This window comes from Dictyostelium purpureum (genome assembly GCF_000190715.1).
Source record: "Dictyostelium purpureum unplaced genomic scaffold DICPUscaffold_113, whole genome shotgun sequence".
NCBI lineage: Eukaryota > Evosea > Eumycetozoa > Dictyosteliales > Dictyosteliaceae > Dictyostelium > Dictyostelium purpureum.
In genome coordinates, this window is record NW_003519450.1 from 36,738 (window position 1) to 59,955 (window position 23,218).

General features: G+C 28.1%; 6 protein-coding genes across 6 annotated transcripts; 2 read left to right on the forward strand and 4 right to left on the reverse strand.

The window, feature by feature from the left end:
- The first annotated feature begins 525 nt into the window (after window positions 1-525).
- Window positions 526-3,110, forward strand: DICPUDRAFT_55071 (uncharacterized protein). The gene is made up of 3 exons (XM_003287773.1): window positions 526-637; window positions 1,265-1,770; window positions 1,842-3,110. Exons 2-3 carry the CDS (start codon window positions 1,417-1,419, stop codon window positions 2,964-2,966), a joined length of 1,479 nt encoding a protein of 492 aa, XP_003287821.1. The 5' UTR covers window positions 526-637; window positions 1,265-1,416; the 3' UTR covers window positions 2,967-3,110.
- Window positions 3,111-3,143: 33 nt separating this feature from the next.
- DICPUDRAFT_151998 (uncharacterized protein) lies at window positions 3,144-4,150 on the reverse strand (the record flags this gene model as incomplete). The annotated part of the gene is made up of 2 exons (XM_003287787.1): window positions 3,144-3,476; window positions 3,551-4,150. The coding sequence occupies 2 exons, from the start codon at window positions 4,148-4,150 to the stop codon at window positions 3,144-3,146; spliced, it is 933 nt and encodes a 310-aa protein (XP_003287835.1).
- Window positions 4,151-4,526: 376 nt separating this feature from the next.
- Window positions 4,527-6,994, reverse strand: DICPUDRAFT_78683 (uncharacterized protein; the record flags this gene model as incomplete). The annotated part of the gene is made up of 4 exons (XM_003287788.1): window positions 4,527-5,957; window positions 6,036-6,259; window positions 6,354-6,860; window positions 6,934-6,994. 4 exons carry the CDS (start codon window positions 6,992-6,994, stop codon window positions 4,527-4,529), a joined length of 2,223 nt encoding a protein of 740 aa, XP_003287836.1.
- An 849-nt stretch (window positions 6,995-7,843) lies between these two features.
- Window positions 7,844-8,714, forward strand: DICPUDRAFT_33087 (uncharacterized protein; the record flags this gene model as incomplete). Its single annotated transcript, XM_003287774.1, has 2 exons — window positions 7,844-7,943; window positions 8,065-8,714. The coding sequence occupies 2 exons, from the start codon at window positions 7,844-7,846 to the stop codon at window positions 8,712-8,714; spliced, it is 750 nt and encodes a 249-aa protein (XP_003287822.1).
- A 2,016-nt stretch (window positions 8,715-10,730) lies between these two features.
- On the reverse strand, window positions 10,731-14,093 carry DICPUDRAFT_78685 (uncharacterized protein; the record flags this gene model as incomplete). The annotated part of the gene is made up of 3 exons (XM_003287789.1): window positions 10,731-10,763; window positions 11,658-12,493; window positions 13,826-14,093. The coding sequence occupies 3 exons, from the start codon at window positions 14,091-14,093 to the stop codon at window positions 10,731-10,733; spliced, it is 1,137 nt and encodes a 378-aa protein (XP_003287837.1).
- Window positions 14,094-14,859: 766 nt separating this feature from the next.
- Window positions 14,860-23,100, reverse strand: DICPUDRAFT_152002 (uncharacterized protein; the record flags this gene model as incomplete). Its single annotated transcript, XM_003287790.1, has 4 exons — window positions 14,860-21,738; window positions 21,811-22,053; window positions 22,150-22,525; window positions 22,634-23,100. The coding sequence occupies 4 exons, from the start codon at window positions 23,098-23,100 to the stop codon at window positions 14,860-14,862; spliced, it is 7,965 nt and encodes a 2,654-aa protein (XP_003287838.1).
- Between the last annotated feature and the right edge of the window lie 118 nt (window positions 23,101-23,218).

A 23,218-nucleotide genomic window follows, 5' to 3' on the forward strand; every position in this document is an offset into this window, starting at 1 on the left:
TTCAATAGATATTTGGTATCAGAAAGAAATATAGTTACAACAGGTGATACAAAAATTAAATTTAACAGTCTTGATTCACATCAATGTATAACTAGATTATTATATCACACAGCCTTTTTACCAATTGGAAATGATGCAGAAAATCCTAATCAAACAATATTATTTTTCCAAAAGGATAATTTAGATGGTGGAAATGGTGGTTGTTTTAATGACCCAAAATATAAAAATGATTTTGCAATTAGAATCACTTTAGAGTATATTAATAACATTGGTAGCAATAGCAATAGAAATAGTTTTGAAAATAATGATACAACATCATTCAATACTGATTATATAATACAACAACAACAAAGTTTACAACAAGATCAAATTCTACAAGAAAGCTTCAGCATATTCCCTCAATTGCAAAAACCAAGAAGACCTGCTCCTAGTATACCCCCAGGTATTGTACAATTACAACAACAACTACAACAAGAACAAGAACGACAACAAAATAATGAGCCATTAGTTCAACTTGATGGTTTGTTAAATGATAATAATAATAATAATAATAATAATAATAATTATAATAGTAATGTAAATGGTATAGATTTTGAAAATAATTTAAATTATATTAGCAATAATAATAATAATAATAGTGATAATAATAATAATGAATATATAGATTCAAATGTAAAAACTCTGGGAATTGAATCACAACAAAATTTTTTATCACCTCCACCTGTTCCATGCAGAAGTAAAAAGTCAACTTTGTATCAATTATAAATTATATCTGTGTGTTTGCATTAAAATTCAAACGCTGTTTATTTATAACCCCTTTTTTTTTTTTTTTTAATTTTTTTTTTTATATGAAATAAATAAAATTATTTTTTAATTTTTTTTTTTATTTTCTATTTTTTTTTTTTTTTTCATTTTTGTTTGGTGTAATATTCTATGTTTTAATACAAAGGTTGCAAATCACCACCTTTGACACTTTTTTTTTTTTTAATTTTCATTTTTTTTTTTTTGTTTTTTGTTTTTTTTTTTAATTTAAATAGCGTTATTTTTATAAACACATTAACTTTTTTTTTTTTTAAATTTATTTTTTAATAAATAATAATAAAAAAAAGCCTTTGTACCATGATATTCAAAAAAGAAGTTTTTATTGTTATGATAGCAGCAGTATTTATTATTGGGTTATTAACAATATTAAGCTTCGATGGCGGTCAAAGAAAGTCTAATGGTTTACCAATAAAATGGAGAGATGCAGGACTCAAACCAACAGAAAATAATGGCAATAATAATAATAATCCAGTAGAGGAACTACCTAGTTTACACATTAGCAATTTAGATAGTTTAAAACCAACAAAACCACATTCTTCAACAAATAAAAATAATAAAAATAATAATAATAATAATAATGATAAAGATATAGATATGTTTGCAAAACCAAATAAAAATAATAAATTTAAAGGTCATAAATTACCAAGATGGTCAAAAGAAAGTGAAAATCCATTCAATAAAATTGATTCTAGTTATAAGAAAAACGAAGCAAAGAATATAGAAAGAGCAAATAAAGTTAAAGATGCAATGAAATTTGCATGGGATTCTTATAAAGCAAATGCATGGGGTCATGATGAATGGTTACCAACACGAGAGGGTAACAGTGATTGGTTAGGCGGTTTTGGTTTATCAATTGTTGACTCATTGGATACACTTAAAATTATGGGTTTACAAGAAGAATTAAATGATGGTAAAGATTGGGTTAAGCGTTTAAATCACGTAAGGGCGGTATGTATTTTAATTTTATATTGCATCATAATAACGATATCATTGTATTAACACTTTGTTTTTAATATTAGGGTGATAAAATTTCAGTATTTGAAGCAAATATTAGATATTTAGGTTCCTATTTGGCAATGTATGATTTAACAGGTGACGAAGTTTATAAAAATAAAGCAAAAGAATTTGGTGATATTTTAATGCATTCATTTGGATCAGACCCATTTCCAGCAAGTTTTTTAGGATTTTTAGATCATGAAACTAGAATTCCGGGATGGACAGGTTCATGTGTAATTTTATCAGAATTTGGAACAATGTCATTAGAGTTTTCACGTCTTTCAGATATAACAGGCGATCCAAAATATAAAAAGAAAACTGATGGTATCATTCAAGCACTTATGAAAATGAAACCACAACTTAAAGGTCTTTACCCAGTTTTTATTTCACAAGATGGCAAACGTTTTTGTAATAACCAAGTTTCAATTGGTGCTATGGGTGACTCTTATTATGAATACCTCTTAAAGATGTGGATGTATACTGATGGCAGGGAAGAATTGTACTCTAAATTATTTGAAGAAGCAGCAGATTCAATTATTGAACACCTTTATAAGGTTAGTCCAGGTGGTAATGGTTATATTTCCACTTATGAATATGGTTCAACATCAAAGAAACAAGAACATTTAACATGCTTTGCTGGTGGTATGTTTGCCTTGGCTGCTGCCTCTGGAATTTCATCTAAAGATAATAAAAATAAGCACTATATGGAAGTTGGCGCTGAAATCACTAGAACCTGTGCACAAACTTATTTAGAATCACCATCAGGTTTGGGTGCAGAAATTTTCGTATTTGAAGATAATGGTAAAATCCGTCAATCTGGTCCAGGTACCACAACTTGGTATTTCTTAAGACCAGAAACTGTCGAATCTATTTTCATTCTATGGCGTTTGACTGGTGATGAAAAATATCAAGAATGGGGTTGGAAAATTTTTGAAGCCATTGAAAAGTACTGCAGATTAGAAAATGGTTATGCTGGCTTAAAAGATGTCAACAATATAAAGGATATCCATCAAGACGAGGTTCAACAAAGTTTCTTTATGGCAGAAACTCTCAAATATATTTATTTAATATTTAAAGACTCTAATACCATTCCACTAGATAAATATGTTTTCAATACAGAAGCACATCCATTTTTAATTAATTACTAAATTTAAAAAGAAAAAACAAAAAAAAAAAACCACTAAAATAATAATAGTATAATGTAATAATATTTTAATAAATAAAAAAATATTTTATATTTTTATGGTTCTTTTTTTTTTTTTAAAAAAAAAGAATTTTATTTTTGATAATGTAACAACTTAAAAAAAGATAGTATTATTTTACTTTTAATCATCATAATCTGAATCGGATTCAAATTGTTTTTGTCTTGATAATGAGCTTTCCCAATCATTTGTCTTTTTCATTGGATTTGGTATGATATCATAGGATGCAAATAATAATTCTAAATCTTCTTTATCGAAACTTCTTCCTAATTCTTCAGTAATTGGTACAAATGATATTACTAATTCACCACCTTTATATACTAAAATACTTGGTAATGCTGCATCGTGATAGTTCTTTTTGGCTTCAGTGCTAACAATTTTTAAAAATTTAACATATCTATATTTAATTGCCATTTGAGTAAGATATTGATTAACTAAAACACATTCTGGAATATACTAATAAATAAAAATTGATATTAATATAAATATAGAGAAGAATTAAAATGTAATAGTTTTTAAACTATACATACAGTTTGATATAAATGAACTATAACAAAAACATTTGATGGTTCATTATCTAGTTCATCAATATATTGTGAAGAGTCAATTTGCTTTAAATAGCCGAAAACTTTCTTTACAGGTTTACTTTCTTGTGTTTGTTTATTTTTCCATTGTTCTAAACGAGATCTACGTATTCTTTCTAAATCCTCTTCATCACTATCTAAATCCTCCTCTGGTTGTTGTTCAGGTTGGTCTCTTGTTGTAAAACACATCTTTTCTAATTTTTCTATTGCTTCTCTTTTTTGTTGAAGATATTTTTGTTTTTCTTTTTCTCTGTGTTCTGCATAATCTGATAATACACCCTTTACACCAGTATTACCACCTGATTTATATTTTGGTTGTTCTTTTTCTTGAATATACTCCATATATTGTTCGTCAGTCATTGCCTCTACATCTGGTTCGAAATCTTTATGTTTATGTTCATCATCGTCACAACATTCGTTAGCATTGTTATCATTGTCGCTGTGGTCATCTCCTTCATCTCCACTATCGTGGTGTCTAATATCGCTTGTTTCTTGGTCACCATCTCCAAACTTATCTAAAATTTGATTTAATATTTTTTGCTCCATTTTATTATTATTTATACTATTACAAAAAAAAAAAAAAAAAATATAGTTTCAAAAGTAATTATTAAAAAATGAAAAAATATTAAAAAAATTAAAAAAAAAAAAAAAAAATATTTTTAAATTGAAAAAAATAAAATAAAAAAAAATAAAAATAAAATATTTTTCAAATGGTCAGTTATTTATTTATTTATTTATTTATTCTTTGTATAAATATTATTTTGCTTTAGTCAGTAATTAATATGTAAAAATGAATAAGTTTCATAATAAAAAAAAAAAATTTTTTTTTTTTCAAAATCTATTTTTAGGTTTTTTATTTTTTTATAAAAAAAAATAATTGGGTTTGCAAATATAAAAAAATGATCATTAATTTGATTTATTATTAAGATTGGGTATAAAGTGGATTTTCACCACCTGATTGATTTGCTACGTATAACGGGTTTTCTGAAGATGCTCCCATTTGTGTATTGTGTGATGATTTCCATGCATCATAACCTTTTTTACCACCAAATATTGCGAGCCCGAGTGCAACAGCTCCACCAATTACGATTCCTGCTGTTGCTGCAGCACCTATACCAACTGCAGCCTTAACTGCAGCAGTTTGGCATTTAAATGGTAATGGGTCATAATTTTTAAATATACATGTTTTGGTTTCATTTGAACAAATACCATACTGACATCTTGGTTCATCTGGAATACAGGGTCTATCTGCAGTCATACATTTCTTTGTACTATTATCGCAAAAACCTATAAGACAAAATGCTTCCACTGGGCAATCGATTGGTGTCATTATACAACCTTTCTTTTTGTCACATGAAGCAACAAAACATGGATTATTTGATACACATGTTTTTGGCTTATGGGCACATCCTCCATTTAAAGAAAGTGAGTTTAGGCAATAATCAATAGTACAGGCATCTCCATCGTCACATGAATTTGGTAACCAATGGCAAGTACCATTGTCGGAGCATACATCTATGGTACATAAAATTCCATCATCGCAATGATCTACATTGATACATTCACCAGTTTTTGAGTTGCATTGGGCTGTTGAGCATTTGTTTTTGGGTTTGCATTGCTTTGGTTTGGACTCACATTCTCCTGTTTGACCATTGCATGTATCTATTGTGCACATATTGTTATCATCACAATCTTTGGACATTCTATTAACACATTGAACAGAAGAATTGTATGGATTACATTCTAATTGTTTGCATTTATCATTAGACTGAGAGCAAATACTTTCGTTAGCACATGGAACACAGTTTTCTATATGCTCGTGAATACAGCCTGTATCTTTTGAACATGAGTCAATTGTGCAATGATCTTTATCGTCACAATCTACTGGAGTAAAGGAACAACCCGAATGAGGTATACACTTTTTATTTGTGCATTTATCTGAATCATCTTGACAAAGATATTGATATTCCCACTGGCCAGTATCTTCATTACATGTTGTTTTGTAGCATGTAGTATCGTTCTTTGCTTGATCAATTTCCTTGTTTTTAAAATAACACCCACCTTTTTTATCATCACACATTGATTGAACGCAGCTACTGGATTTCTTTTCATCACATACATTGTAATTTGTTTTAACTTCACATTTGTTTGTATCTGTGTTACACTCGTATTTGTTACAAAAAGAATCATGGTTTGAACAATTTGACTCCACGACTTTGCAATGGTACCTCCAATCTACATTTGCTGGTATATCTGTTAACCCTGGGCATTCAAAATGTCCACATGGTGGTAATCTTCCATAACATTCATTAGGATTACAACATTTACCCATTCCTTCACAAACACCACAAAACTTTATAATAAATAATTAAAGTTATTAATACAATTGCTTTTAATTTCAATTATAAAATTTATACAATTGATTACTTACATCATAATATTTACATTTAAAATCTATACTTGTTTCAATCATAATGTGAGAATCAGTTGAATGTCTTTCGCAATAAAAGAAATCAAAATTATAGCTCTTTGATTTTTTTAAACCCAAATCATCCAATTGTACAGATCCTTGACCATTTTGACCAATTACATCATGTGGAGCACCTAAATCTAACACCAACTCGTTATTAATAAATACCCATACATCATCATCACCTAAATATTTTAAAAAAATTATAAAATTAAATATTAATTAATATTTAAGAAATATTTTTATTTTTATTAATCAATGATAATTATAATAACATACCTTTAAAATTAAAAACTTCACCCCCAATATAAAAAAATGATGCATGTAATTCCAAACAAAAATGAAAATTTCTTGCAAAACCAAAACGATCTTTATATTGACCTTTTTTTACTGGACCATTGTAGGAAGGTGATTCAAAACCCATATTATCTATTGGAAAGAAATTATCTGATGAAAATTGATATATTCTTGGATCCTCGGATGTTATGTTTCTTTTAAATACAAGTGTTTTTGATATTTCCATATTTTCACCTTTGACATTATGAAACCAACTATAAAATGTTGTTTGATTGTGAATAACGAATCGGTTTCTTGACAAATTGGGTGCAGGGTCATCCCCACAACAATATAAGGGGGATCTATCATATTCATTTAAATCTTCTTTAACCAAACCTTTAATAACTTTATTTGGATTATCAATTTCAAAATCTGGATTTGTTTGTGGTGATAAATCTCTTATTGTTACAACAACATTTTTTTCTAATGGTAATAAATTATTAAAATTATCTAAAAAAAAATGAAATTTAAAAAATTAATTTTGGGAAAATAAAATAAAAAAATTTAAAAAAAATATATTTACCATCTGATTTTATAATTGATATATAAATTATTAAAATTATTATATTAATTAAAAGTTTCATATTTTATTATTATTATTATTTTAGGTATTTTTTAGAAAAAGAATTATTTAAATATAAATTTTTAAAATAAAAAATAAAATTAAAATAATAAAAATTAAATAACTAAATAAATAATCATTATTTTATTTTTATTTTATTGGAATGTTTTAAATTAAAGTATAGGGGTGTATTTAATTGATTTAATAATTGGCATTTTAATTCTGTTTTATAATAGTATTAGATTGGGATAATTTTTTTTATTAAAAAAATTTATTGGTTTAAGTGTTTTATGATTAAATGTGGTGAAATAATATTTTTATATATATAAAATGTGGGTGTGATTATTTTATTTTTAAAATGTGGGGTGGATTTTTAAATTTGTAAAATAAATATCTTATGTGTATTTATTTGTTTTATTAAAAAATTTACAAATAATTTTTTTTTTTTTTTTTTTAAATTTTTTTTTTTTAATTTATATTTTATTTATCTTTTTTTTTTTTTTTGGGGAAATTAACTAATAAATAAAAATTGATTAACTGTTGAATACAATGAATAAAAATGTATTTAAAGATTTCTGTTGAAATTTGAAAATATTGGGTAACATTTTTGTTTTATGTTAATAATTTTTTAATACAAAATTACATTGAATTGGTAAAAAAAAAAAAAAATTAGGTGTAGGAGTTGATGATGGGTTTTGTGTAGGGGTTTTTATGGTGATTGGAAAAAAAATTTAGATATTTTTTGAATTGGAAAAAAATATTATTTTAAAATCTTTTTTTTTTTAATTTTTTTTTTTTTAAATTTTTGAGCAGGTTTTTTTCTAAATTTTTTTTTTTTTTTCCATTCGTCTTATAATATATACAAATAAAAATGATGATGAAATTTTTAGCTTTAATTGTTTTATTACTTGCTGTATTCAACTCTGCCTCAGCCAGAAAACAAAATGTTCATTTTGATTTCTGCCCAACTTGTATGTAAATTAAAAACTATTATTTAAAAAAAAAAATAAAATAAAAAAAAATAAGATATCGGAATTAACAAATATTAATAAAAATTATTTATTTATTTATTATATTATTAAATTATATTAGGTGTTGATTTTTTAAATAAAGATTTAGGTGATCTTGAAAAAATTCTTTCAGGTGGTGTCCTCGGTAGTTGTTCAAAAGTCTGTTCATTACTCCCAGCCCAATCCGAACAAGCTATTTGCGATTTACTTTGTTCAATTGTTGGTATTGATGAATTCCTTAAAATCTTCAACGAATTAAACATCGATCCAGTTTATTTATGCGAAAGACTCACTGTTTGCCCAGTTAAACCAGGTGCCAACGGTACTGTTCTCGATGTTGCTGTTCAACCATCATCAGGTCCACACGGTACTACCTTCACCATTGGTGTTGCTTACCAAGTTCTCAGCGAATTAGGTACTGCTGAAATTGCTTTTGTTGTTACCGATCCAACTGGTACCAACGGTTTCGGTGATGCTGAACTTTTAGTTTCAACTGCTGTTGGTAACTACAATGCTCAATTCCAATTCCAAGCCACTCCATCTGAAGGTGAATCTTTCCCAGAAGGTGTCTACCAAGTTCAAGTTTTACTCTGTGATGGTGCTTGTGGTACCAAACACGGTTCAACTTACAACTTTTTAACCACTAACTTTACTATTACTGCTGGTGGTTCAGGTAACAGCGGTTCAATTACTGGTGGTTCAGGTAGCGGTTCAGGTGCTGCTTTCTATTAAATATATTAAATTAATTTTATTTAATTAATAATTTTAATTTTTATAAATAACAAAAAAAAAAAATTTATTCAAATCGAATAAAAAAATAAATAAAAATTATATTTTTATAGAAAATAATTTGTTGTTTCAAAATTAAGCTTTGCTTGGGAAAAAACATTTTCATTTATTTCAATTTTATAAAAAAACTTAATATATATTTTTTCTTAAAATTTTTTTTAACAAAAAACCATATAAAAAAAAAAAAAATTGTTAAGCTAAACTATAAGATTAATTTTAAAAACATTGAAAAATTATAATAAATTTGAAAAAAACTTGGTCGTTGAAAAATTTCTTTTAATCTTTTTTTATATTTTTTTTATTTGTAATTTTTAATTTATTATTTTATTCTTTAATTTATATAATTATTATCTATGTTATAATTTTATATTATAATGTTTTATATTTTATTATTTTTATAATTTAATATTTTTATAATTTTACAAAATAAGATATTTTCCAAAAAATAACCTAGAAAAATATAAATTATTAAAAAAAATCGCCAAAAAGAAAAAACAAACCAAAATTGTAATGAAATGACCCCCCTATTAAGTTAATAAAGAAATATTGTAAAGAAACCTTTATTTAAGTATTTTAGTTATTTATATTATTTATTGTTTTGTTATTAGAAGTTAAAAGATGATAAGAATGTTTAATAAAGAATTATTACTGAAGTATTTATAGTGTCATAAACAAGTTGACATGAATGTATATATATGTTAAGCATGTGACATTTTCAACTAAATATATTATTTATGGAAGATTATTACTATTTTAAGAGTTATTTATTATAAAACTAATTATTACTATTTTAAGAGATATTATTATAAAACTAATTATTACTATTTTAAGAATATTATTATAAAATTAATTATTGCTGTTTTTGGATTGTTAATAATAAAAATCACCTTAAAGATGTTGATACTGTTTCATTACAAAATTTCTATCCCTGTCGGGTTAGCTCAGTTGGTACGAGCGTAGGTCTCATAATCCTAAGGTCGTGAGTTCGATCCTCACACTCGACATCTTTTAAATGAAATATTTTATCTTCCGTATGATTTTTGGGTTTTCATTAATTTCCTACAAGTTACCGCTCCGGGTTCGAAACCCAGCCTCAGCAAGTTTTCCGAATCACACACGAATTGACGTTACCGTGCCCAACTTGTATGCAGTGTGGTAAAACTCATATAATACCAAACACAATAAACTGATGACTTAATATATCATTAAGAATCATCTTCACTTTTAAAAAAAAAAAAAAAAAAAGGGTTCGAAACCTAGTGTAATGTAAATGAACTTTTAAAGTATAAACAAATAACTATCTCAACAGATTTTCCGAATCATACCTTACCCTGCCCAACTTGTATGTAGTGGTAAAACTCATACCTATTAAAAACACAATAAACAAACTTATTACGTAATACATCATTAAGAATCATTTTCACTTTTAAAAAAAAAAAAAAAAAAAAAAAAAAAAGGTTAGGAATTACCCCCAAATTAAAGTTTCGGCCATAAGTTTTTTTTTTTTTTTTTTTTTTTTTTTTTTTTTTTTTTTTTTTCCAATATATTTTAAATTACTGTTATTAAATTTATATTAAATTTATTGTGGGTTAATGTGAGTGGGGTATTGGGGAATTTTTTTTAATTAGATGATATTGAAAATAAAATGAAAAAAAAAAAAAAAAAAAAAAAAAAATTAAATATAAAAAAAATAATTTGGAGGCAACAAATTTTAACATTAAAAAGCTTTATTATAATATTATTTTGAATAGATTTTAAGACTTTTTTATTTAGTTGTAAATAAAAAAATTTATTTGAAGGATATTCCTAAATACGGTTTTTAAATTTAATATTCGATCCTTTTTTGGAATAACATTTTTTTTTGAAAACCGGTACGGTTCGGAGCTTTAATAAATATAATTTGGAGGTATTCCTGCATCAAGTTGATCTATGTCACACCATAATTGTTTAAATTTGTTTTTAATTTGATAAACGTAGTTTTAATTTTTTTATCTATAAAAGATATTGATAAATGAGTAATATTTCTCTATAATTTTTGGGATCAACATTATTTGATACCTGACCACTATATATTAGATAGTCTTTTGATACAGGTACCATTTATTTGAACAGTGGTTATTATGACTATTATGATTACTATATATGATGTTTGGTTCTAAGTTTTATATTATTATTTTTTTTTTTTTTTTTTTTTTATTTTTTTTTTCTTTTTTTAATTTTCTTTTTTTAGACATATTTTTTAATTTTTTTCCATAATTCTGAAATATGTAAAAAAATAAAATTGCCTAAAAAAGAATGAAGTGTTATTGGTGGTTTTGGGAGACAATCTACCCATGCTTCAAGTTTTTCATTAAATATTTTAATTGATGGTTTTCCAAAATATCCCCCTTCTGATGGTGCACCTGTAAAATGGTATCTGGATTCTGGTGCAAATAATTTTGGATAACTGGATGAGGCTATGCGAGCATTTGATTGTTGTGTTGGTTGTGGGGTAGGAATCGGAGTTGGATTTGTAATTGTAATTGAATTTGGTAATGGAGTTTTTGATATTGGTGTTATTTTTGGTGTTGGTAGTTAGGATGAATTAGTTGATGGTGCGCCAAATGGTGTAGATGAAGTTTATGGTGCGCCAAATGGTGATGGTGTAGTTGTTGATGGTGCGCCAAATGGTGATGGTGTAGATGAAATTGAAGGTGGGCCAAATGGATGTTTTGTAGTTGTCGATGGTGCGCCAAATGGTGATGTTGTAGTTGTCGATGGTGCGCCAAATGATGATGGTGTAGTTGAGGTTGATGGTGCGCCAAATGGATATTTTGTAGTTGTAGATGGTGCGTCAAATGGTGATGTTGTAGTTGTCGATGGTGGGCTAAATGATGATCCTATAACTTCTCTTAGACGATTGTTTTCATTATTTAGTTGGTTAATTTGGGATGAAAATTTTTGATGCATGTTTTGCTTTTCTTTTTCTTGTAGTTTCTTCAATGATTCCAGTTCTTCTTTTAGTTGATCGATGTCATTTTCATATTGGGAGTTGTTTTGAAGAGGATTGTTTAATGATTCTAATTGATGTTTTAGTTGATTATTTTCTTCATTCAATTGGTTAATTTCTTCAGTTCTTTTGTCTTTAAGTGATTCTAATTCTTCTTTTAATTGTTTAATTTGATTTTCATATTCAGCTTTGTCGTATTGTTCATTTTGATTATTATTATAAAGAGAATCTTTTTGATCTAATATTTCTTTATTATCAAGATTTAATAATTTTTCAATTTCATTTAATAATTCCTCTTTATCTCTATCTTTTTGTTTTAATGATTCTAATTGATCTTTTAATTGATTGTTTTCATTATTTAGCTGATTAATTTGATCTTGGTTATTAGATTGAGCCAATTGTTCTTTTAATATTTCTAACTGATCTATTAATTCTTTATTTTGTTCATTTAATTTATTTATTTGGTTAATAAGCTGATCAGTATCAATATCATTTTTAGTTTGATTCATTTGCTCTTTTTCTTGTTTTACTGATTTTAATTCTTCTTTTAATTGATTAATTTGAGATTTAAATTGTTCTACTATAATATAATAACCAAGTTGTTGCTTTAATATTTCTGAATCCTCACTTAAATTGATAGTTTCATTTTCTGATTTTGATTTTATTTGAAAATTTTCATTTAAAAATTCGTTATATTGATTTGTCTTTAATTCATTTTCAATTTTAATACGCTCTTCGTTAAAAATTAACTTTTCTTGTTGGAATCTAGTTTGAAGGTTTTCCTCGATTTGATCATTCATTTGAGCCAATGTTTTATAAGTTTGCTGATTTTTTTTTAAATCATTGATCTCAGAGTGTAATGAATCAATAATTGCATGGGAAGTCTCTGCGATTGATGGTGTAGATGAAGTTGATGGTGCGCCAAATGGTGATTTTGTAGTTGTAGATGGTGCGCCAAATGGAGATTCTGGTGTAGCTGAAGTTGATAGTGCGCCAAATGGATATGGTGTAGTTGGAGTTGATGATGCGCCTAATGGTGATGATTCTGGTCCTGGTATTAGTGTAGCTGTGGTTGATGGTGCGCCAAATGGTGATTTTGTTGTTGAAGATGGTGCACCAAATGGTGATGGTGTAGTTGAAGTTGATGGTGCGCCAAATGTTGATGATTTAGATGAAGTTGATGGTGTGCCAAATGGAGATTTTGTCGTAGTCGATGGTGCGCTAAAAGATGATGATTCTGGTCCTGGTTCTGGTGTAGTTGGGGTTGATGGTGCGCCAATTGGTGATTTTGTAGTTGTCGATGGTGTAGTTGAAGTTGATGGTGCGCCAAATGGTGATGGGGAGCTTGTACCGGTCAAAGGTATTGAGAATAGTGTCGATCTTGGTGTAGAAGCAGCTTTTGATGGTGCATTAAATATTGATGCAGTTGTTGATGGGGATGTTGCCAAACTTGAGGAATTTGTTGGGATTTTGAAAGATGAGGCAATGGAGGTTGTTTTTGGAGCACTAAATGGTGATGAAAATGCTGTGAATGTTCCCGAGAGTGGTGCTGTAAAAGGATTGGAAAATAAATTTGAGGATGAGGTTGTTGAAAAACTGGTACTTGTAGAATTACCAACTAAATTTACAGATGGTGCGCCAAATGGTGATGGTTCTGGTCCTGGTGATGGTGTAGTGGTGGTTTTTGGTGCGCCAAATGGTGATGGTGATGGTCCTGGTGATGGTGCGCCAAATGGTGATGATACAGCTGTGAATGTTCCCGAGAGTGGTTCTGTAAAAAGATTGGAAAATAAATTTGAGGATGAAAAACTGGTACTTGTGGAATTACCAACAAAATTTACAGATGGTGCGCCAAATTGTGATGGTTTTGGTCCTAGTTCTGGTGATGGTTTTGGTCCTGGTGATGGTGTTGTTGTGGTTTTTGGTACGCCAAATGGTGATGGTTCTGGTGATGATTCTGGTCCTGGTTCTGGTGTAGTTGTGGTTAATAGGGTTGTTTCCAAACAAGGTGAGGTTTTTCCGCCAAAGATATTTGTTGTTGATTCTTTTTTATCTGTTGGATTACCAGATAAGTTAAAACTTGAAGATGAACTGGTTTCTGATTGGGTTGTTGTTGATAATGGTGTAGATGTTGAAACCTTTTGATATTTGTATGATGGAACAAAAGTGTATGGGTATGGTGAGTTTGGTATTGTTGGTGAAATTGGAATTGGTTTTAGTATTGGTGCTGGTTTTGGTTCTGGTGGTGGATTTGACTTATAACGGTATGCGGGGGCAAAGTTACTTGGGTATGGTGTTGATTGTGATTTTGGAGATGCTTGTGGTTCTGCCATTTTAACTTTTTTTTTTTTTTTTTTTTTTTTTTAAAGAAAAAATATACAAACAAAAAAATTAGATTTATTTACAAAAAAAAAAAAAAAATAAGATTATATAATATTTAAAAAAAAAAAAATAATTACCAAATGTAAATATATAAAATATGAATATAAAATATATATAAAGATGTGTAGGATGTGTGAAGAGGAATAAAATATATAAATGTTGATTTGTGTATATATAAAATGCAATGAGTGTGAGTGAAGAGAAAAAAAAAATTTATTAAAAAAAAAAATAAAATTAAAAAATTATAATTTATTAAAAAAAAATAGTTTTGAAATAAGCTATGAAAATCAATTAAAAATTTAAAAAAAAATTTAAAAATTAAAATTTTAATTTTTAATTTTTAAGAACAGTGTTTTTAATTTTTAATTTTTAAAAACAGTGTTTTAAACAAAACCAAATTTATTTTTTTAATTTCTTCAATAGATCATTATTGTAATTAATTATTAAAAAAGACAACACGTCTTCTTTAAATAAAAAAAAAAAAAAAAAAATATATAACTGCCCAATTTGCAGGGTGATAAACCCCTACAGGTTCAAAACCCAATAGTTCCTTTATCGTCATTTTTATAAATGATATTGTGTGAAATCTGATTTCTGGGAGTAAGTGTGGTATAAAACAAAAAACAAAAAAATGAGAACCAGATAAAAAAAAGTTTAAATAAAATACATATTTAGCAAATAATTTTATTTTTTGAAAAAATAATTTAAAAGTTTTATTTAATTCATATAGTTTCTTGAACTTGTGCTTGATCTTTTTCTTTCATTAACAGTTGTTAATCTGTGACTTTCATCTAATAATGAGGGAGAGGATAAGGAGGTTGGAGAAGTTGAGATTGGCTGTTGGGAATGGATACTGTTTACAATTGGGGATAAGGAAGAATTTTGTTGGGGTAAAGGTGAATTACCACCACTATTTGTACTACTACCACCTAAGTTATTACTATTATTATTTATAGAAGTTGTATGTTGTTGTAATTGTTGTTGTAAAATTTTTGATAAAATATCACTTTCTTTTTCTTTAAATAGTACTGCTAAAACTTTACATTTGTTTAATTCTTTTTTAATTTCATCTCTTTGTTTATCACATTGAAGAGTAGATTGAGGAACTGAGCAATGGTCTATTAATAATTGTTGCATATTTATATAAGAAATCCAAAGCTGTAATAAATGTTGATAAAGATTACAAACTGCAAAACAAAATCTTGTTTCAGTGATTTGAACTTGACTTTCATCATTAGTTATACCATTTTCAAATAATTTTGCACGAGTATTATTTGTTGAAGTTCTTTGTTCTGTGTAAATCTTTAAATGGTTTGTAAAATTACTGATTGCTTTTTCTCTGTGTTCTAAAAATACTTTAGAAATTGATGGCTTCTCTTGAATAACTTTTTTATAACGCTCGGCTAATTGGACAGTATTTTGAATTTCATTATAAGAATTCATAAATGTTGGCTTTTCAAATATATCGACAGATAAAGCTGATACTTCAGTGGAGATTGAAAGAATTAATGGTAAGCATTGGTTAAATAAAGTTTTATATTCAATTGTAATTTGATTAATTAGTTGAGAAGCTGCTGTAAATGCATCTAATAGATCTTTTTCTGAATTGAATTCAAACTGTTCTGAACATGAATTCCACCAACTCTTTGCAGCTGTAACATTATATGACATTGTTGTTAAAGTTTGATTAGAGTGAATAATATTTCTAGATAATGTTGGTGATGATGAATTATGTAGTGATCTTGACGATGATCTAGTTGTTGATGATGGTGATGTTGGAGCTATAACAGAGTTTGTATTTATTGAATTTGTTGATGATGTTGATGATGATAATTGTTCTTTAGTAATATTTTGTTGGGTAGCGTTATTATTTACATTTGATGGTTCTTTAAAATTTAATAAATTTGAGGATGAGCCTGATGAAGAGTTTGAAATTAAATTAATATTCTCTTTTACAAGGTTGGATGAATTTGATGAAGTTGAAATTGGTGATAACGGTATACCATTATTAAATTGTTCTACATTATTAATTGAACTTTTATTAAATGTACCAAAATTATTTGACTTTGTTGAAATTGTTGAACTGTCCAATTGACTTGTACTCATATTTGAGCTATCATCCATTGACATATCACCTAAACCTTCTAAAATATCATTAAAACCTTGGAAATGTGGGAAATTATGAAATTCTGGACCATCGAAATCATTTGATCTTAGTGTATCTGTATCCATTTCCATATCGAGTTCAGATGAAGGTTGTTGGATTGTACCGTTACTTGATGAATGGCCATCATCACCATTATCTGAGTAATTATCATCACTATTTTCATAATGTTTTTGAATATTAGCTTGGTCATCGTTTGCATTTGAAAAGAATGTTTCAAATATTTGTGTAGTAGAGTAAATTGATTTGGTTAACGATACTGATCTTGCACAAGTATCCAATACCTTATGGAGATAGTTTGCAGCAAAGAGTGTACCTCTTTCAACTTTATTTGAGAATTTCTTGGCACCAACAGTATTCTTTGATGGTTTAAGACTAGCATTGTCAATTGTTGTTAGTGATGTTGGTGAGATACCACTTGTAATCTCAATGAAACGAATAGCTTGTGAGACAATATAATGTGGTGTTTTATGATCATTTAAGAACTGTGTAACCGTATCAAACCATTCTGGAACACGAGAGCTTTTAGTTTCAGCTGGATTAACACCACCTTTTACCAACATTGTTAATATTTTTAAAATTGGATAACGATAATCGGTTGAACCAAACTCCAACATATTGAACAGCAAAGAAAATACTAGAGTTGAGTGCTTAATAACATTTTCGCATAATGGACCACTAATATCTTGCAAGAAACTATCCAAGTGTTTAAAGTATGATTTGTTGCTATATTTTTCAAAGATTGTTGATAAACGGTCATAACCATGATTTTCACAAACTATTGAGATGTTTTCGGATGCTTGTTGAGCCAATATACAATTATCACCTATTGATAAACAAAGGAATGGTAACAAACTGATTAAATTTGTAATGAATCTAATTGGTTCTGGATGGAAAATTTCGTCACATGGTTGTAAAGTGATCTTTGATAAAAATTCTAAAGAAATTAAGGTGGTATTATTAGACATTAGACCTTTGATGACCAATGGTTGGACACCGTGGAAATTTTCCCAATCTTTTGGCATACTGGCCAAGAAAACATTTTGAACAGCTCTGTCAGAGAAATTGATAATATCTAAAAGTTGAGAAAGTAATTTAATAGCACCAACGAAATGATTTTCGAAATCTGTATGTAACATTGCGAGGGTTCCCCAAAATATTTGTGGGAATAAAATTAATTTAGTTGGGTGAATACATTTTATCATAACTTGAAGGGTCTCTTGAATTTCTGAAATAAATAATGCATTCTCTGAGGAGGTATTTTGGATATGTTTACCTAGAGTTTGCATAACTTCGGTTAATGAATCGATAGTAGTAGTTGGTTCTAAACCACGAAGTATTTGGAACGATCTCATTGCTAAACGTTGATTTTGACTGTTGGTAGCCCAATTCAATGCTGCAACACCCCATTGTTCATTAAGATCAGTGGAGCCATCTGGTGAAAGTACAAAAGCAATACGCTTTGATAGCATTACAACATATTTTGGATTTGAAATATCTTTTTTAGATTGAAGTTCGACTTTTGGTGAATTTTCTGATGGCATTAGGAAATCTACTAATTGTACTGCATCTTCATAAAGTGGATTATCAATGGTACCGCCCTCTTGCATTTGGAATTTTTTGATAACTAAAGAACGAATTAAATTTAATAAAAGCATTCTGCAATGATCATGAACTGGTTGACCTGAATTATAATAAAGACCTAAAAATACCAATTGAAGTAATACTGGTAAATGTACTCTAAACTCTTCGCCAATTTCATATGAAACTTCGCTAAGGAAAATTAATGGTAATTGGAATCTAGTTAATGGTGATGATTTTGGTTGACGGTCACCAAATATTTCAGTTGAGTTTTGGAATGACATTGAAATAAATTGTACAGTATTATAGACAACCTCTGAAGAACTAACTGGTGCGCTTCTTTGGTGAATGGTGGTTCTTAATCTGCCACTTGAAATTTTTTGGGTATCTGTAATGTCAACAATTGAAGGAGCACCGTTGGATGTTAATTCACCAACCAAACAATTGATTAATTTTTGTGGTGATGATCTTCCTAAAAATATACAAATTCTTTTAAAGATTGGGATTAATTCGTGATTTCTAGTCTTTTCAGTGATACCAATTAAAAAGTCAATAATAACACCAATATTATCTTGATTTCTACCTAAAACTCTCCAAAGCTCCTCGATTAAATGAGAATGATTAACTGAATACTTGATTGAAATTAAAACTAAACCTTGCAATACAGACTCTAAAAGATGTGAATTTTCAGAGGCCAATGTTAATAATGACATTTGTTTAATCCATGGTTTGACATAATTTAACATTTGTCGTTGATGATCTTGGCTGATGGTCTCTAAACGATAAACTACATCCATGAAAAATTCATAACATAAATCTTCGTTCTCTAATGAAAGTTTTTCTGATAAATGGTATTGTGCATTTAAGAAGGTTTCTGGAATTTCACTACCTATAGTTGATGGATAATAACAATCACCATAAAGTTGATTTTCTGAGTTTTCAAATCTACTTGCCCTAATTAATGCTAATAATTGAAGAGAGTGCTGTCTAACATTTGAACTTTTAGTTCCACAGTTGAAAATGATTAAATTCATCATTATTGACTCTGAAAAATCAAATTTCAATATTTCATCTTGGCATAGTTCGACCAAAGAAATAAAGTAACCATGAGCTACTGGGATTTGAGATGAATAACATTGATTAATACAATGGTAAATTAACTCTTGGTGAGAAAGATTATGCTTTAAAAAGTTTTGTAAACCAGTTCTAGTGATGGCACGTAATTTGGTTTTAATTCCACTGAGGAACATTTGATTGATCCATTGAAATATAACACCATTTGGATCTTTGAAGGTTTCAATAAAGAATGGACCTAATAAAATTACAGAGAGTGCATGTGATGCTACATGACTTAATTGAGAAGCATGTTCGTAAATTCTAATTTCAGCTTCTTTTCTTTTAGCTGCTTCTTTTTCTTCTTGTTGTAAAAATGCTACAAGTTTACGTGATGTTGACTCTTCTCTAATGAGCTCCTCACTTTCACTCCACTTGTTAAAAGCTTTAAATAAATCTCTACGTAAAGTTTTTTCTAAAAACTCATGGCCACCGCTATAGAGTTGTTGAACAATACGATGTACCATTGCACAAAAGTTGAATCTAATGTAGTGTAAATTATCCCAAAGATATTCGTTGCTGGGATCTGGACCACTTGGTACATTAACATTCAAGAACTGTAAAATCTCTTGAATAAAATCTACGTAGGATTTCTTTAACATATCACGTTTGACCAATTCACCTGGCTTTAATGACTCTAAGCAATGTCTACGGATACCAATAACCGATTTAATGACATCGGTTTTCTTTTTAGTTTTACGTAAACCATGTAATTCGTTTTCTAATGGCTTTAATACATCAAATAAAACCTCAAGTACATATGAATTTGTTTTTTCCAAAGCGGCCAATGATGACTCTGCAAAAAATCTATCCATACTCTTTAAATATGGTACAATTAAATTAAATAACTCTCTGGCTGATACTGGATATTGATGATCTTGTGAGTCATTGGTTGTTTGTTTCTTTTTGATATCCAAAAATGTATTGTCAGTAACTTGAATTGTTGCACAAGCTAGTATTATATAATTTCTCCACCAAATCCAAAGTTGTTCTTGTTCCGGTGTTACTGATTGAGCTTTTTGACTTTCATCAGGTTGAATGGGTTTAATTCTTTGTAAAACTAAATCTGTAGATTTTCCTATAGTTTTGGGGCAAAGCTCGCAACCAGCTTTAATAATATCGGCTAAGCAACAGCTCCAAAGTATTTGATCTTCTTTTGATTCACTCTCAGCCATTCTCTCGAAATCTTGAGGTGATTTTTGTCTTTTATATTTATTTTCTGGTTGTTGTTGAGATGATGATGCAGATGTTATTGCACCAATTGTATTAGAAACATTCTTATTTACGACATCAATAACTACACCGCCAACATTAACTGTACTTGTGTTTACAACACTACCGTTGTTGCTATTACTACCATTGCTATTGATTTGACCTATATTGCTAAAATAATAATTTTGAGCATGTCTATAAAGATACTCACAACCATTTTCATCGATAATATCTTTCAAATAAGTGGATATTTCTATATCGTCATCTTCTTTTGCCATTAAAAATGATTCGTGAACTGAACGAATTGAATCTAAAATATGTAAACAAAGCTTTCTATTTCTACCATTTGAACTACAAAGAAAAGTTAAGGCTACGGCTTCTACATAAGAGATATCAGGTATATTTTCGCCATGGTCCGCTCTAAATCTTAATTCTTCAAACTCCTCATTTGCAGCTAACGAGAATTTATTGGTTTTAAATCTAGCCCAAAGATCCAATAACTCTCTTTTCTTTTCCAAAACTACTGCGATTAAATTGCTTTGCTTATCTGAAAGATAAAGAGCAAATCTACCTAGACCATAAATAATTTGTGGACGAATATCAGGACGTGCAGCCATTAATTGAGTAAGTACAATAGAAGCTTTTTCGCTTACACCTCTATCCATATGAATTAAAAATTTCGAAAGCATAACGACCAAATCTTGTGGTACGATTTTATTTGGGAATGCAATGGGTATAACTGAAACGGCAATCTTTAAAAGCTCGAGACAAGAATAACCTGGTGGACGCATCTTCTCCAAAAGCTCACCCAATGGCTTGGTTTGATTTGAAGTTAAAAGAAAACCAAAAGTACTATCCAATGATAAAAGAATTTGAGATAATAAAATCGATAAATTCTTTAAATAAGGCTCAATCAATGAAGTTGGGGCTACCTTCTTAGTATTTAAAGTACCATAACGTTGACGTCTAACTGCTCTAGCCTTGTGACTACCAGAGACCAATGGATCAGGTAATGGAGAAGCTGAAGGGGATTGATTTGGACTATTACTAAAAGACAACATCTTTGGTGTTAACGGGTTTGTACCTTGTTGATCAATCATCATTACAGCACGAAGACCAACAATCATACGCTCGGGATTACTAATATACAAATCTTTTTGTTCACCACCACGAAGTAAATCGAAAATGATCTTTTCAAATGCAAAATCGATTCTACTACCAGCGATTACACATATAATATCTACAAATACATCAAGTGGGTCCGATGCCGACATTGTCAATTTCTTCGAATGTCCATTTGGGAATATATGACTGACTAATTGATGAAGTCTTTCATAAACCTCTTCTGGTTGTTCGGAATACTTTGTTAAATAACATTCTAATAAATACTGTGATGCCTCTAATGCATATGGTCTAATTGTTTTATCTTTACATTTTATGAAATTATCCATTAACTGCCAAAATTGTTTTAAAAATGATTCTTTATCTAGGCAACATAATAAAATTGATAATAATGGAAATGATGTCTAAAATTAAATAAAAAAAATAAATAATTAACATAAAAATATTAAAAAAAAACAATAAATAATAATACTTACCAAAACATCTTTAGTTTTTTTAGTTTTTTTATTAATAAATTCATATAACTCTTTAATTGTTGATATCCATTCAGTGTAAGATAACTCTGGTTTGAATTTTTCTTCAGTTAATGGTCTTAAAATACTAGCTAAAATTTCGGAGATGGCTCTTCTTAAATCACCTTTAATTCTATTATTTTTAAAAAATTCTAAATAATTATTTATAAACTCTTGTGATTGTTTTAATTTTGATACTGATGAAATCTTTTAATAAAAATAAAAAAATTAATATTTAATGAAAAAAAAAAAAATTTTAATTTTAAATCAAAACTAGTTCGGGATAATTTTTTTTTTACTTACTTTAACTTTTAAAAACCTAATACCTTGTAAAATTTGAAAAGTTTTGTTTTTTAATGCATTTGATGTTAAACATAATTGAAACTCTTTAAAAAATCTACTTGAAACACTTCTTAATCTATATTTTGATAATTGACCTAAAATTGAAGCACATAAATCAGGTATTATCATTGGACTTGAATTTGTTGAAATTCTTTTCTCGACTTTAAATGATTCAAAGCACATTGATTCGATTTGAATACCCATTGCATCAGTTAAATTATCTTTAGTTAATGAATTAAGTATGCATGAAATAGTGGTACAAAAAATATAATCTACAATTAATTTATATCTTTCATCAACAATAGGTGTCACATCTTTTTTCGTAACTGAGTCATCCCTTTATTAATAATTAAATTAATGATGTTAATAAAAGATTATTTAGATTATTTAGATTTTTTTTTTTTTTTTTTTTTTTTTTTTTTTTTATTAATTTTAAAATACATACATTTTTGGTTTTGAACTACTCTTCGATGGAATTAAATGTTGTGTTGATCTCCAATTTAATAATGCTGATGTTATTAAATTTAAAAAATATTTTGAAACCTCAGTTAAACCCTCTAAAACTTGATGAAATGTTTTTGATTCCGGACCCTCAAAGAAATCCTCCAATCTAATTTTATCATCTCTAATAAAAATCTCTATTTTAACCTTTGTGTGTTCTTTAAAATCTCCTAACAGTTTGAACATTATATGATCTGCTGGTAAAACTTTATTGTGATGATTACTTATTGAGCCACCAATACTTCCCGTACTTGTATTACTTGTGCTTGTATTATTCATTGTAACATTGGTCGATATACCGCTACCACTAGTGGTACCTCCTCCAACGCCACCTAGAGACGATGTATTGCTGTGTGATGATGATTCTGATTCATTACTTCCACTACTACTTGTCCTAGTATTTCTAACCATTATATACTAATATTGATTGATTGATTGATTGATTGATTGATTATTTATTTATATATATATTATAATATGTATACAAATTATTGGTTCTGTTTTTTTTTTAAAAAAAAAAAATATTTAT